Consider the following 17,077-nt stretch of genomic DNA (forward strand, 5'->3'; position numbering starts at 1 on the left):
ACTTTGACATGTCTTGCAGATATGGTGTTTTCTATAAATTGAAGTTTTATGGAAACCCTGTATCAAGAAACCAGCACATTTTTCCAATAGCACTTATTCATTTTGTGTCTCTACGTCATATTTTGGGAATTCTTAGAATATTTTAAACTTTTTCACTATTATTCTATTTGTTATGGTGATCAATGACCAGGGATTTTTAATGTTACTAATGTAATTGTTGTGGGGCTCCACAAATCATGCCCAAAAAGACGGCAAACTTAAGCAGTAATGTTAAGTGTTTGATTGTTCGACCAACTGTCTGTTCCTTTCTCTCCTCCTCAGGCCTCGCTATTTTTTGGGACACATTAATGCTGAAATTAGACCAGTTAATAACCCTACAATGGCTCCTAAGTGTTCAAGTGAAAGGAAGATTCACTTGTACAGAATTGTACAAGAATTGCCACTGATGTGGCAAACTTTACTACCATCTTATTTTAAGAAATTGCCACAACTACCCTAACCTTCTGCATATACCACCCTAGTCAGTTAGAAGTCATCAATATTGAAACAAGACCCAATAAATTATCTTTTAATTAAGGTACGTACATTGTTTTTTTAATGTAATCCTACTATACACCCAATAGTGTAAACATAACTTTTATATGCACTGAGAAACCAAAAAATGCATTTGCCGCATTTTGTTAAGATATTCACTTTATTGTGATGGTATGGAACAAAACCCATGTAATCTTCAAGGTATGCCTGTACATCTTTTTCACCTTGCTACTTTTAGGGTTTTCTCTTTGTCTATAGTTTTCTCCATTTTATTATGATGTGCCTTGGCATAGTATTCCTTATATTTATGCTACCTGATTCCTACTGCTTCCAGAATCTATGGCTTGATATCATTTATTAGATTTGGAATATTTTCAGGCATCTCTTCAGTCATCCTTTCTTTTTTTTTTTTTTCTTTTGCCCTGTTCCCTTTTTACTCTCCCTCTGGAACCATAAATACACTATGTTATAGCTATTCACCAAGCCCAAAGTATCTCTTTCATGCTCTTATCTGTATTTCATGCCTTTAGTCTGAAAATGTTCTTCACACCAATTGTTCAGTTGACTAATTCTCTCTTCAATTGTGTCAAATGTACTGCTAAAGTCACCCGTTGATTTCTCACCTTTATTTTTCAGTTCTAAAATTTCTATTTTGCTTTTTCTTAGTATTTTACTTTTCTACTGAAATTCTCAATCTTGCTTTTAATTCCTTGAGCATATTAATAGTTGTTACAACAATCTAAATTTCAGGTTTCATATTACTGGTTATTTTATCTTAATCTCTGGATATGCATGGATACAGCTTATTTCCTGGTATGACTGACTATAACTGATTTGAGTACCAGCATTTATTTTTACGTGAAAAGTGGAGAAAATTCTAAGTTCTAGGTAATACTACCTTCTATCAGAATTTGCATTTCTTTCTGGCAGGCAGCAAAAGTGGAGCCATCTGCAATCCCAGATCAACTTAATCCCAACAATTCTGAGATAATGCTGGGATTCAAAAACTATGAAGCCTGGCCTATTTTCAATTCTCATTAATCCAAGGTTCTAGCCCTCTAGAACTGAATGAAAGTGTTAACTACCACTCCAATTCTGTACAAAACTTTGCTTACCTTTGCAGCCACTCAGCAGCCCTTCTGAAATTGCTTCAAAGATAATTAAAAATCAACCCAACATATGAATTTTATTCTAAAAATCCTATTCTCTCAGACCTTAGCCTCAAAATCCCAAACTGCTTTAGTGTTATGTGACATAGTCTTCAAAAGTTGATTTGTTCCCATTGTTTTGGTTTGACTGGCTCAGGTTCCAGCAAAATATGACCAGGTATATACAGTCTAAAACTACTTAATAAGCTATTACACAAAGCAGAACTTGTAACCATTAAAATAAATCATGGAAATTAATGTTTTTAAGTCACTACACTCTATATCCTCAATCACAGTTGTAATAGTATTGTTCAACATATTTCTTAAAGAAAGATGGGAAAGGGTGATTGTCACTACTGCCTAAATTGTGTTTGTGACTGATGCGCCCTGAAAACAAGTACCCTTTCATTCAGTTCAAAGCTAAAAAGTATTTATAAAAATTTTGAAGAGCACTTGGTAAAATGGAATTTGGCTAAACTCTTGATAATAACAGAAAGCTATAAGAGATGAGATTTCAAATAACTTGTGGAAAACAAAGAGTGATAACAAGAGAGCAAAGGGATATAAACTGTTTATAATGAAGATACTGTGGAGAAGCAAGATCAATTCTCCTTAGTGGATTAAAAAAAAAGGAACAGTATCACAAAAGTTCAAGGTAAGGTAGGAACTGAAAACACATGGCATGATTAAAAGATAAAAGTCTGTATACAGAGCAGTTAAATCCCCATGTCCTTCCCAATACAAAAAGGTCAGACAAATACCACCTCCTTCTGTGGGATATAGGATATTGTCTTTGGATATAATTGAACTGAACTGACTTGGGGTCAAAAAAATCAGTCATAGTGTGTGTGAGAGGGAATAAAGATTCAGGGATACAAATAGAAGGATTAAGTAAAACTCTGCAAAGTGATCCTCAATCAACCTTCCCACAATCTCCTTTCTCTCAGGCCTGCTTTGGCAAGCCAGCAATCGGTGCTTCACACAGAGAGAACAGGAATCTAGCTTGGACTTGAGATGGAGAAAACTTCTGTGGTAAGAAGAAAGAAAGAGAGAGAGAAATACAGCTAATATGTTTACACATATAGAACATATTAATAAGACCATAACAGAGATGTATTTAGAAAATTTTAAGAATAAGTATATAGAAAATATAAAGGGAAAAAAAGGTATTTTCCTGACAACACCAGGAAAACAAAGGATTACAAAGAGGTACACCCAGTAAATCACTGTAATATTTACAAAGTCATAAAAAATGTGAACACTGACTACCAACTATCTTAAATTTATGATATAACTATGTTGGGAATAAAAGGAAAGGCAATTCTGGGTAAGTGAAATGACAAAACTAAATTTACATTTATCTCATTAGGAATGCATGTCATTTAGGAAAATGAAGATAAAAGGAAAAACAGCTATAACTGGTAGTTGCTATTAAGAAGCAGAACTATGTAGCAGGGAGGTTTGGGGCAGATAACTACTGTTTTTCATTATAAGCCTTTTATTGCTGTGGAATTTTTGATTCTCTTTGAACTAGGTACTTAAATTCTTTTATGAAAATTTAAGATTTAAGAGCAAATAATGTGGATAAATATGTTAAAGAGTATCTTTTTTTTTTTTTTAAGATTTTATTTATTTATTTGACAGAGAGAGATCACAAGTAGGCAGAGAGGCAGGCAGAGAGAGAGAGAGGAGGAAGCAGGCTCCCTGCTGAGCAGAGAGCCCGATGCAGGACTCGATCTCAGGACCCTGAGATCATGACCTGAGCCGAAGGCAGCGGCTTAACCCACTGAGCCACCCAGGCGCCCCTGTTAAACGGTATCTTAACATCTTTTGAAAACCTGCAGCATCTTCCCAATTCCATTCATCATTAGGGTGATAAAAGCATCTATAGTTCAACACTGTATTATATACTGGTATAAAACAAGAACCTAGAAGATGTGTTCTCTGCCTTCAGGATGCTCATATTTTAGTGAACCTGGAGTAACATGACTTTTGAGTAAGGGACCCATATCTTTTATCTTGCAACTCACAACACTTATGAGTAAGAAACAGAGCTTGAAGACTTAATAATAGGAACAGTAGGTCTATAATAGAAGTAAACTGGAGCTGTACAAGGCAAACTGAGAAGGATGAACACCTTACTTCTGAGCATCTCAGAGGCATCCAAATGCAAAAGGTACCAAAAGTCACCATGGGAATCTATGAATTATACCCCAAACTAGCAAGAGAGGAGTATACTTCTAAGTAGCTACTTCATTCACTGATATCCTAGTAGAGAAAAATCAAACCCCAATATTCCTTTATAGGTGTAAATTCCTGGATAAAAATAATCCTGACTAGATAAGGGGTTAACGACCAATCTAGGATAGTCAGCCTAATATTGCTAGCATCCAAAAAATTATTTAAGCCAACCTCTGTCCCATCTTCTCTTGGCTTATAGTCCCTTTCTGATAGTGTTCCTTTTCTCCCAAAATATTGGTCCCAGTTCCTACATAAAACAAGTATAAAGCTACACCCTCTGTAGCCTGTGCCTACTACCTATTTTGCTGTTAGAGGTTTACTATCCACATAAATTTCTATAATTGGCCAATGTACTTATAAGGAAAAGAAGTCCCAATCGTTTCACACTAGTCCTGCCAACTAAGTAAATTCCATGCCTGAGAAAATTTTGTAATTGAAACTTTATAGTACATTTACATCACAGTTTGAACAAGTTCCAATTCACTTGGAAAATACAATAAGAAACTTCCAACACTAACAGAGATTTCCTGCCCAACTTTTCTTTCATAGGTGAAAAATTCCATTTATGATGATAAACTTTTCTGTCTCAGATGGGATCTGTGAAATTAAACAATAATTTCACAAAATGAGAAAAATAAAAAATGTTAATTGCTAGAGATGAAAATGAAATGCTACTTAAATAGCATACAATAAAATTACATTAGAAAAAAAAAAGGGGGGGTGAGAGTATGGGGGAGGGGGGAAAAAAAAAAACCTGAAGTGATCTTTTGACAAATTTTTCTGCCCACCCACAATTTTCCAAAACTTGAAGTATAACGTATTTCCACACACCAAAGCCAATGATCTTCATTATAACCCAAACTTTTCAAGGCTAGAGGTCACTTCCAGGTTTCCAGATTTCTCAAAAAAGTAATTTAAAAATATATATTAGTAACAATAATCCCAAGAACCCTATACTAGCCTGCGTTAGAACACTACCAGTTAAACAGCCACTACATTAAGGTAAAATTTAGAAATCAGTAAAATTACCTCAATTTCAAATAGAACAAGCAATTTTTTCCAGTCTACTCTCCTCCCCACCAAAAAAAACACCAAAACTTTGAAAAGTAGAATAAAAGCTAGGATCAGCAAAATACCACTTAAAATATTTTCCTAATGGTTAATAATAAAGAGTATGCTATTATTCATAGATTGCTTTAAGGAGATTATTTAATTCAATATTTTATAATCTGATGGATAACATTATCAATGTCTAATGGAAAATGGTAAAGAATTAATGACAATACTCCTATATCATAAAAGAACTAAAAAAACAAGAAAACTAGCACATATTAAGATACATAACTATGCATACAAAAAATTTCCATTTTAGAATAAGGATCTCAAGAAACATTTGATAAAGGCCTTCTAAGTTAAAAAAAAGTATTACTTTTAATTATCAGTATTTATTCTTACATCATTCTCACATACACATTGAGAATTATGTCAGTCTACACCTTCCTCAAACAAAATGTCTCCTTACATTAAATGAGACAAAATGAAGAGTATTAAGAGTCATTAAGAAGAGCATTTAATATTAAGAAGAGTATTTAAATGACTATAATTCTATTAATAACATTAAGAAGAGTATTTAAATGACTATAATTCTATTAATAACATTTTCCAATATATAAAAAAAACCTGATTTGATTACCAACAACAATAAATTCAGATCCGATTTCATATCTTGGTTATCTCCTTCTCAAAATCTGCAGAGAATTACATACAAAGACATTTTTCACTCTTTCCACGCTGACAACAATTCCTACTAGCAGGGAGGGAGGAGAGATTAATTCCAAACAAGTGAAAGGCGTAGGCAGTGCTCTCCTGTCAAAACTCCAAACTGGGGTTAAGGACAAGGGAGAAGTGAGGAGTCCTACAATCCACAAATTAGTTCCTTAGATAGAAGGGCATATTCAAACCTTGTCTGCATTTATGTTTAAAGTACACAATCTGAAAGAAACACAACCCAACCCACTTTCCATTGCTAACCCCCAAGTAAGATCTTCATAAAGATCCTTACCTGAATAACAGCACTAAACCAGCAAGTATTGCCAACATTCTTTAGTCCAACAGGAGCTTTGTCTTGCCTTTTTCTATCATAAGGGTTTCGAGAATCCCTCCAAACTTCTGTAGGTGTTCTCTTTAAACATGCTTTATTTTCTGCTATGCTGGCTTCAAGAACTCTTTAAGCAATGGGGAGAAAATTATGAAAAAAAGAAAAATACAGCATTAATTTCATGCCACACAGTAGGAAATAACATACCACAAATAGGATCTTAATTAGTTAAGTTCTGGACAGTGAATTTGGGAAAGCACTGTCAAACACTATCTTTATTGAAGTAGACTTTAGTTTTCTTTTAAGAATATAGCAATGGCAAACACACCAAGTGAAATGCACTCTTTCTTAGGAAAAAAGGAAATCTCAAATGCACAAAGACAGTGCTATAAAACAGAAAATGAGTTGTGTTTCAACAAATTCAAGGTTTAGTTCAAGGAAAACAGCACCAAGTTAAGTTTTCTAAGAAATCACTACAGTAAATATTTACAAAATAACATAATGACTAGTCTTCTATAACAATTACTTTGAATCATCAGGAAAACATTAAAAACTAAACAAACTGCACTTTTACTCCTGACCATTAAATCCCTTTGCTATTAAAAAAAAAAAAAAAAAAAAAAAAGCTAAGGTAAATTCTAGGATTCCTCTCAGTTATAGAGATCTATCACTCTATGACAGCTAACTAGAGAGAATATTTACTTCTTCACCCAAAAGTTGACCTACGTTCATATCAGAATAATAAAAGGTTCACCTCTCCAAAATAAGTTTACCTACAGAATACTTTAAATACATCTAAACATAGCAAGAATAATGCTACTTTGCTTACAGTAGCATTTACATGCTGTTCTTGCTCTTACACATGTCGCAACATGCTGTAAAATCCTGATTCCCGCATCTGAACTAGCAAAGCATTTTGCCTGCTCAAGACATGTTATTACCTACTCTAAATTAGCATAAGTAATACTCAGGTGTCTTAATCAATTTTATGTTAATTTAAAAAACCTCAGCAACAATGGGTTTTTCCAACATTTGGCTTAAGAAAATCTCATTCATGCTATATCATTTTTATTTTAAAGGTTTTGCCCTATCGGATTAATATCAAATTAATATAGCTATATCCCTTAATTATGGGGACAAAGCAAATTATACTCCTTTCTCTAACAGTATTATTTTCAACATGATATTAGATATAAAGCAGTAGGATTCAAACTTATAATTATTTAAAGTAACTTATATGAATACAGGATACAGCCTTTCTTTGGGAATCAATGAAACCACATCCCAAAAAATAGCTGGTTAACAACAAAATGTTATGTTACAATGCAAAGATCAAAGTACAGTCACACATTTAAAAACGAAAAGTTTACACCTCTGTAAACTATTACAACTGATCCAACATAAGCGGCAGTACTCTGCCCAAAAATCAGCTCTCACATGCAATCACAGCCCCTAGGAGAATTTTTCTTATAAACTACTTGCCACTAAAAGGTAGCACAACTCCTTAGAAGATATTTAGTTAGATGAATTGGGACAGAAGAAAATCGGAATTTATCTAGACCATTCCACTGACACCGAGTTTCCAAGAACATTAAGGGGAAGATAAAAAGTAAAAAAGCCAACCTGAAAGACTTTTTATGGTCAAGCTGTACTGATCAGCATAATATAATAAGAATAAACAGGAACAAACTGATTTTGTACAAGGCAACTAGTTTATGCTCAAAAGAGAAAAGTTAATACATAGTACACAAAAGGCTAATGTAATACAAAAGACTGCTGTATATTAGAAGGTATATTTAATTTTTTATTGACTTTTATAATGAGTGTTTTCACAACAGTTTTGTTCTTTTTGTAATGTATGTGTGTATTTAGAAGTATAAATAAAGGAAACCTATTTCCAACATGGTAATTAGAGATGAATGAACTGAAATAAGCCATGAGTTCCAGAAAAGGTAGCAACAATATCACAAACAGGACAGAAGAAGTAACACCACTGGTCATATAAAAAGATATCTTCAATTCAGTCAAATGGTAGATCTCATCACTCATTATAACAAAAATATGGGGTTTAAGGAGATACGTTAATTTTAATATTCCTTAACCATACCCTATGGCAGAACTATCATACTAAAAGATGTGGATGAATGAATGCCATGACTTTGTGATCTTCTTGATTTAGAGCTTATAACAGAGTTTTGTATCACCAGGGACTTACAACATACTTCAGTAAGTTTCCCAACACTTCTTCCTGACTCCTAAAAACCTGTAAGAAGTACATTTATCACATTGCATCAAAATTATTTATTACTCAGCATCTGGAGGTCGAAAACACAGAGCTGTTTCATTTCTAAAGCGTACATGATAAATACTAGAGGCTAAACAAAGTCTGAAGTAAATGGATAATGAAGATATTAGATGTTGCTGCCTTTTTGCTTTTTCTTTTTCTTTCTTAGCAAAAGCCCAACTTCTAGCACAAATACTACTCTATTCCCAAGCCCCCATTCCCATTCTGTAGTCCAGTACCGCCACGATGAATATAAACTTTCTATAAAGCCAAGTGCTACATAAAGATTCCTTCCCTGGTCTCACCAAAGTAAAGCCACTAATACTACCGAGGCTATGAAATAGAAAGTATGCAATAGCTACAAATCCAGGTATTAAGTCTGTCAGTAGAGAAAAAAACTAACACTGCAAATCTCAGAGCTCAAAAATAGCTTATAACAAAATATAGCATGCCAAGAGAGGCAACCCCAAAAGCCACAAATCAAAAACTAATTCCCACTACCCATCACCTGCTTTTCTTATCTTTCCAACACTGGTCATGACCATGCAGCAAAATGAAAGGTTGACAAAACGTTTTGCTCTTTTGATCCCACAGACTATATGGAATATTTAGAGCAATTACTTATGACAGATGTTCACCTTCCTATTAAATTTTTATTGTACCGATTTTGTTTTTTGGGTTATTATGCTAGTTTTATTATGCTGGTATTGTTTAAATTTAAATTACTTAAATTGCATTATAGCAGTAATGTTGAAAACATCCTACTTTAAATCATCTAAGTATGTTTAGGGAAACATCATATACACTGAAAAACATACATATCTTGTAAGCTGTATAGACCAACAAAAAAGAAAACAAAAAAGAAAGGAGGAAGGGAAGGAAGACAAAAAGGGAGGGTGCGAAGGAAACATTTTGTTGATTTTCTTTTTTAAGAAAATATAGTATTATTAGAATCACACTAAACCCATGAGTTAGTTTAAGGAGAACTGTCCATTTTTACAATGTTCAGCCCTCCAAGACACTTAGGTGGCTCAGTCAGTTAAGAGTCTAACTCTGGACTCAGGTCATGATATCAGGGTCATGAGACTGAGTCCCATTTGGGGCTCTGCACTGGACGTAGAGCCTGCTTAAGATTCTCTTCTTCCCCTTCTGTTCCCCCCCCCACCCACCCTCACCCTCAAAAATTACAAAGTTCAGTGCTCCACTTTGTAAAATATAATACATTTCCAATTATTTACATACTCATTAATGTGTCTCAATGATATCCTATAATTTTTTTCCTCGGAAGTTCTTGCCCATTTATTAAATTTATTCTTAGTCTGTCACAGTTTTATGTTTAAATGGTAGCTTTTTAATATTTCTCCTTATCATTCTTTTTTATACATAGCAATATACTTTTTGCATATTGATTATCAAACTGTTCAAAACATGTTTTGGGAAAGAGTTATTTTGGGGGGATAATCTGCATATGGTAACACATTTAAAATGTACAGCTCAGTGAAACTTTTTACATATGTATAAACCCATATGATCGCCATTCAGATCAAGATACAGAAAATTTCCATTATTCTAGAAAATTCTCTCATACCCTTTTCTCAGCCAACAGTGTCCTCTCCACCTGCCAGAAAATTAACATTCTTTTATTGCCATAAATTTGTTTTGCGTTTTTAAACATCACATAAATGGAATCACTCAGCAGTCACTCTTTTGTTTTAATTGTTCATAGTTTTTAGTTATTATGAATAAAGCTACTATGTACGCTTTTCTCAAGGGTCGATACCAAGGGGCGGAAACACTAAGTACTAGCATAGTATATGTTGAAATTCATTAGAAATTCCCATTTTTTCCCAAGTGGCAATTCCATTATACATTTTTACCAACAAAATGTGACCATTCCAGTTATTCCACATGCTCACAAACACTTGGTACTTTCTATTTTTTCATTTTAGCCATTGTGATAGATATATAGTAGTGCCTGATCTCTCATGGGATGGCTCAGAAGTACGCACTACCAAGACGACCATCACTGCTGCAATCTATAATCCTACCCAGCAAAGCAACATAAACACAATCATGTGCTGAGAGAAAATAAGAGATTCTATGTTTTCAACAGAGGCTACCACACTGCCTGTCAGACCCGTGACTCCTACCCGTGACTCCTGCCAAAGTTGACTTGTCTCATTTGAGGAAGGATACACTATATGGGGTGTGACTCCTGCCCAATTCTGGAAGACTGACTACAAAGAACCTTTGACCACCCACCTCTCTCCTTACTCACCCCAACACTTCTTGGGACTATCACTGGTGCCTCATTATTGACACTTTTTCATTTCGAGTTAACGGCATTGCTATTCCAGTCTTATCAGTCAACTCTGGCCACAGTCAGCCCTTGAAATGAATCTGGTTTTATATTTTCGATTCTTCAGACCAACTGTAATCTGACAGTGGTATGCCTTTTTATAATAAGAGCTACTCAAAAAAATGGAATAATAAGCATTCTATGGATCTTTAATGATACATAGGCATGTGATACTGTTGAGCCCCAGAATTATTTTCACAAAACAACTAAAAAGATTTATAACTGCCTCCCTCACTACTCCTGTTCAACACATCTTCTTATAGCCGTTTCCTCTCATAACAGCTTCCTCAATAATGATCAGGATGAAAAGGGTGGGAGTTATAGAAACCAATTTTAAAAATTCAGAATCCCACCCTAACCACTGCTGGACATGATGCTTTTTTCTCTCCCCTAATGACAACTCTAAGACATCCCGGTTGGGAAACCCCAGGTTGCTCCCAATCTTCTACCCAACTAATTCAAAGTCATTTTATGAGACCAGTCATTTTCACAACAAACACATCACAGACACAAATCCATTACAATGCCGTTTATTAGCAAATTCCAACTATCCATATTCCACTTGTTCCCTATCTAAGCATTAGTAACCAAGAGATAATTATAATTAATACATCTAATCCTGACATTAATTAAGGAGTAATTATATTAAGAAGCACACTTTAAAAATGTTCAATTTCTTGAGAAATTTCACCATGGAATTTATGAGTACTTAAAGGATTTTAAGATATAAAAAGATAGGCTGTAACTCATTTAATCATAATGTAGTATTCCAAATGTATGAATTCATATTAAAGTATATCTGCTAAACTATAACCATCATATGATACTAGGAATTTGGCAAAATTTTGTTATGCAAACTTTAGTAATGAATAGTTAAATTTTCTTTTAAGCATGACATATAAACTTTTTCTTAAAAATACATAATTTCCCCTTTTGAATTTAGAATCCTAAGCTTATTAATAAACCCATAGGAACAAATATCTCTTTGCCAAATGTTTATAGCCAGAATCCTTACATTTCCTTTTTTCTGACACAGTGATTTACATATGTGCTTATTAACTGCACATTTTACATTTAACACTTTTTAGTTAACTGTAAATTATAAAATCTACAAATACCACAAAAAACTTGTATTTTGCAACAGTAAATTAGTATGACTTACTCCTACAGAACATAATGTTTTATGTAACATTTTATGGCATACTACACTATATCAAATCTCTGTAATGTTATATACAATAAAAATATTTATGAAGTGTTCATTATTTTAAGAATATATTAAAGCTTAGAAGACCAAGAATAAAAAAGAACACTATCTTAAGAGATATTTGTTTCCACCTGGACAAAAACGATTATCTAGAACAATATATAACATATACATTAAATTTTATAACAGATTAGGAATGATTTTAATCCTTTAACTTTAAAGTTATTTTTACTTATTAACTAATTAATACATGCTATTTTAATCTGAAAACACATGACACAAAACTACTGACACTATTCACATATAAGCTTCCATACTTTATTCTATTTGTATACTAATATAAACTCATTTAAATAAAAACATACATACACTTTTAAAAACAAGATTTGGCATATATTATGGTATATATTTATGTACAAATATATATAATATGGTATATGTTCTATTTTATAATCTTTTATACATAATAGATCATTTCCTTTAGATATAATATCCAAGTCATGTATTTCACATTTAAAATATTTCTCACCAAAGTTGTCAAGTTTTATAATTATTCAAGACAATTATTTCATTCCAATCCATTTTTGAAACAAACATAATTTTACAATTTTTCTAAATCCTTCACAAAATAAGCCTAATTACAATGTCTAAAGACAATGTATGAATTTTTGATTTTTCATTTAAAATTACTGGCATTAATTGGTATCCCCCCAATTGTAAAGGACAATGAATTTTAATTTAAGTCTTTCTATCTTTCTATAACATCTTATGAAGTAATATTTCCAAAGTAACATTTAAGACATTAAAAAGTATTACTAAAAAAATTATGTGCCTGCTAAATATACCATTTGGAGACATCTCTTACAACACAGAATCTCAGATTACTTAGCAAGAAATATATTAATGATACCATGCCGAGGGAAATTATCTGAGGAAGCTAGTACATTCGAAACAACTTGTGTTATAGGGAAAAGAACACTGGAGTCCTAAGATTTACTTTAGCTGTGTACTTTTGCAAAATCATTTAACCTCTTAAAAGATCAATTTCTTCTTCAATAAAATAGTTACCACTGCCTCCAGAGTTGTTTAGAAGATATTATATTTTAAGGATTTTTTTTGAATCAACATTGTTTCATGATAAAGTAAAATTTATTTTTATTTGATCCATAAATGAATCAAAATGTTCCAAACTGAAAAGTTTTCATTATTAAATCAATAGGTACATTCTATCACACATCTTGGAATCTTGTCTATTTCTTTAAAAAAAAAAACAAAAAAACTTCTAAATATACTATTACATTATAGGTCAGAAGATGGAGAGAACTAAGGCCTGGGCTAAATCCAGCTGGCAGCCTGTTTTTTAAAACAAGATTTACTGGACCATAGCCACACTCATTAAATTATGTATCATCTATGGCTGTTTTGGCACTACTATACTAGAGCTGAATAACTGTGACAGAAACCAAATGGTCAACAAAACCTAAAATATTTACTATTGGCCCTTTACATAAAAAGTTTATTGACCCCTGCTATAAATGACTACAAACTGAATTGAACAATGTATCTAAAAGAGATGAGGGAAGAAAAAACAAATCAAAAATTTATTAAAATATACACCTAAATTAAATGCCTCATAATGCCACTCCAAAATCCTAAAAATCTAAGCTCCAAATGCAATCAGAGCTAGAATATGGAAATTTTGGTTACAGAAAATATAAAAACAATACTAAAGTTTATTAATGGATTTATTTAGAATAACAAAGTATTATTTGTGCCTCTTGAAATTAAAGCCAATTATTATTTCTATTATAAAAAGTACTTATATCTACTTTATACAAATTATGTTTTTACCTGCTAATGGCTTGCTCCTCATCAGTTATTCCAGTCTCCCTGAATGCCCTGTTTGATTCCGCCAAACTCAAGGCAATTGCTCTCTGAAGATCATCTTTATCATCTCCAGTGAGATCAATCACATCTGAAAAGCAAAACTATCTTTCTCAAAATTAAAAGTCAAACAAAATGAAGGTAATTCATATCATGGGGATTTTATACCCAATATACCCTTTCAAACCAAAGTCAGCACCAATTAATTCTCCTTAAGAGCTCTCTGAAGAGACTGCAAACACATTTTAAATTGGTTATATTTTAAAACTTAGTGTTTTTCCCTACAAAATATGCCTAAAGCATTAAAAGTATAAATATTTCTCACTGTACAGGAATCTCAAAATTTCTATGAAGCTTTTGATTAAATCTCAAAATTTCTATGAAGCTAATAAGTAGAAAGGCCACTAAAAACAGGTTTTTACCAACAAAAATTGAAATCAACATAATTAAACATTTACACTTATGCTTTCTGGTTTATCCAAATATACATACACTACAGTTCATGCATACCACCATCTAGACATTATCTAACAAAATATAATAATAACTGAGATCTCAAAAATTATGCTTCAAAATTAAATGACCATAAATGCACAAACATAAATGTTTATGTATACATTTTTTAAAGACTGGAAGAACATATTAAACTGTTAACAGCGATTAATTCTGGGGAGAAGGGTTATGGGAAGAGGAACGAAGTATCAGGACCTTTCACTTTCTATTTTAAACACTACTCTACCATCCGAATTACTGAATGAACATGCAGTCCTCTCCATTTAAAAAAACTTTTCATTTCACAGAAAGAAATATACAAATAAGGATACCATTTTCTTTTGTTCTTTTTCTTTCTGTTAGAAAGAAAATAGTCTTGATGCTGTAGTTTTTCCAAAGAATAGAGGCTACAGCTATTACTACCTTCAGAAAGAGCTTTTTAAACTAATTTCCCAATATATACTAGTCAATTTCCTTCACTTAAAAGATGACAATAATACTCCCATTGTCATAAGAACCATAATATATTGCTAAGGATTACAAAACAGTATGATAAGACAGAAAGCTACAGCTTTGTGTGGTCAGGCTTATGTTTACAGGTATTTTGGGTATGTTTTACATTGATTTTGTTTATTTGTATTTGAGACATGTTAAAAATCAAATTTTTTCTTTGTAATCTCACAAAAAATATTTTTTGCAAGAGAAGCATAGAAAGGGGTAGGTGATGGGAAATAAAATGCCTGCATTTTACCATCTGACTCTAGTATTATGTGTAGTTACTAAAAAACAATGTGCCACACTGAGAAAGAAATAATGCATATGGACAGTTTCAAAAGTCTACTTCTATTGTTATCCATACTTTTACTCTGAACAGTTGCTTAGAAAAGGATATTTATAAATATTAGAAATCATAGTTGGCTATGGAAGGTGTTTTTTAAATGTCTTTAGAAAGTATAATAAAACCTCATGAAAATATAGTGAGTCGGGTCCAAAAAAATTCGGTCAAGTAAAATGTAGAAAGGAACATAGCAAGGTAAGTGAAATGATGGAGCATGCCTACATACACCAGCAGGCCAAAGGTTTCCTAAGTCTTGTTTACAAGACCCAAGTCCACCTAGATCACAGCTGTAGATGGATGTCACCCGGGTGGAGCCATCCAGCCCAGCTTCCAAACTGATGAAGCGGCTAGGACTAGAGAGGCATGAATGTGCCTCAAAAAATGAGAACTATCATAGTTATTAAATAATGATCACAACTCAAATAAGTAAAGAGAGAAGATTGTAAGTAAAATAATAATAATAATTTGAAAATCAGAAAGAAGCAGAAAAACCAGTTTGGGGGATATGATTAATTAGCCCTCAGACTCCATTCCCTCATCCTCTTAGTGTGCTTTCTTCAACCACAGAACGTAGTAAGATGAAAACAAAACAAAACAGAAAACACATCTAGTTTCCCAATTCACTTACAGTTACAGTTCTGAATAAAATTTAGGTTCCACCTGCTAGATGCACTAACAGGGGACACAGAAGTTGGAAGTGAGGGGGAAGCCTTTATCCTGATGCTCTGGACTATTTTCTCCAGCATGACTGAACAGATACAGGTTGTTCCACGCAGCATTCCAGTGTCCAATTTCCAGATTCGGGGATGTGAAGAGATAGAGAGAAGTGGCAGATAGACTCTGCATTCCAATGTTCAGGCACAGCTCAGCGGCAGTTACCTAATCCTGCATGCTTGTTCTCTGGGCTGCAGCTCTAGAAGTACCTTCTTGAGCTGAGGAGTCCCAGAGGCAGCCTCCTGATGCACTACCTTCCTGCCAGTGGCAAATGGAGCAGCTTCCCTGGCTGACCAGTCCTGCAAGAATCTGGGAATCATTTCACAAGGCTAAGCCAGAGATCCCTCTTCCAGTCTATCCAGTCATTTTTCTTTTTTTAAGAACCTAATCCTCTGTATTAAATTTCTTCTTTGAAACTATCTGGAGTGTTTACTGTTTCATGTTTGACAAGTATAGGAACCGCTAGAGTAGAAATGCATTTAGAAGTAGCAACCTACAATTAGAGCTTTTCATAATTTAATTCTAACCTAAGCAACATAAAAGCAAAAAACAAGGCAAGGTGTTTTTAACCCTATTTCATAAATTACTGAAGTTGTGAGAAATGAAGTACACCACCATTAAGAATAAAGAATGGCAGACAGACTTTAAATTTCAGTTTTCTATTACATCTTTCTTCTACACTAGCGATCTCCAAGAGTGGTCAGTGGAGCCTTGGGTATTCCCACATGACCCTAAGACAGAAGGGGTTTCCATAAGCAAAAGATATTCTCACAAAAATACAAGATGTTAATCGCCTTTTCTCCCACAACATATCTGCACTGATGATGCACAACAACAGCATCTTTGCCCAAATCGAGGCAGTAGCACCAACTTCTCTGGGCAATTCACTGTACTAAAACCACACATACTCACTACTAAAAAAAGAGGGGGGGGGGGATTTTATCTTATTAAATCTCAAACACTGAATTATGTAGTCTTAATTCTATATGACAAAACAGGAAGTATGCATAGTACTTCTGCTGCATCCAAAGTAAGCTTTCACTCAAGAGAAAACACTAGTGCAATGCTTGAGTTGCAAGTCAGTTAAACTGGCTGATTTTTTTCTTCTCGGAACTAATGAATCACAAGCTAGGATTTCTCAAACTTCAGAATTTGGCAGATATTTTTCAAGAATAAACAAAGCAAGCCTGTCACCTAAAGGAGAACAAATAAAAATATGTGTTACCAATGTATTTTTGTGAGAATATCCAACAAAAAAGAAACCGACCACTCTCACCC

General features: G+C 33.3%; 1 protein-coding gene across 7 annotated transcripts in view; it reads right to left on the reverse strand.

The window, feature by feature from the left end:
* USP25 (ubiquitin specific peptidase 25) overlaps positions 1 to 17,077 on the reverse strand; it is a 128,817-nt gene that overhangs the window by 76,985 nt on the left and 34,755 nt on the right. For 4 of the 7 annotated variants that reach the window (XM_045088192.1, XM_045088190.1, XM_045088195.1 and 1 more), the window contains 2 exons: positions 13,723 to 13,846; positions 5,986 to 6,148 (listed from right to left, as the gene is read on the reverse strand). In XM_045088192.1, coding sequence (XP_044944127.1) covers positions 5,986 to 6,148; positions 13,723 to 13,846 — 287 coding nt within the window. Of the gene's footprint in view, positions 1 to 5,985; positions 6,149 to 9,893; positions 9,924 to 13,722; positions 13,847 to 17,077 lie in introns of those variants that run through there. The other 3 variants (XM_045088194.1, XM_045088191.1, XM_045088189.1) reach the window with 1 other exon arrangement.

The sequence above is a fragment of the Mustela putorius genome, unplaced genomic scaffold, assembly GCF_011764305.1.
Source record: "Mustela putorius furo isolate JIRA1106 unplaced genomic scaffold, ASM1176430v1.1 tig00003834_pilon_pilon_pilon, whole genome shotgun sequence".
Lineage (NCBI taxonomy): Eukaryota > Metazoa > Chordata > Mammalia > Carnivora > Mustelidae > Mustela > Mustela putorius.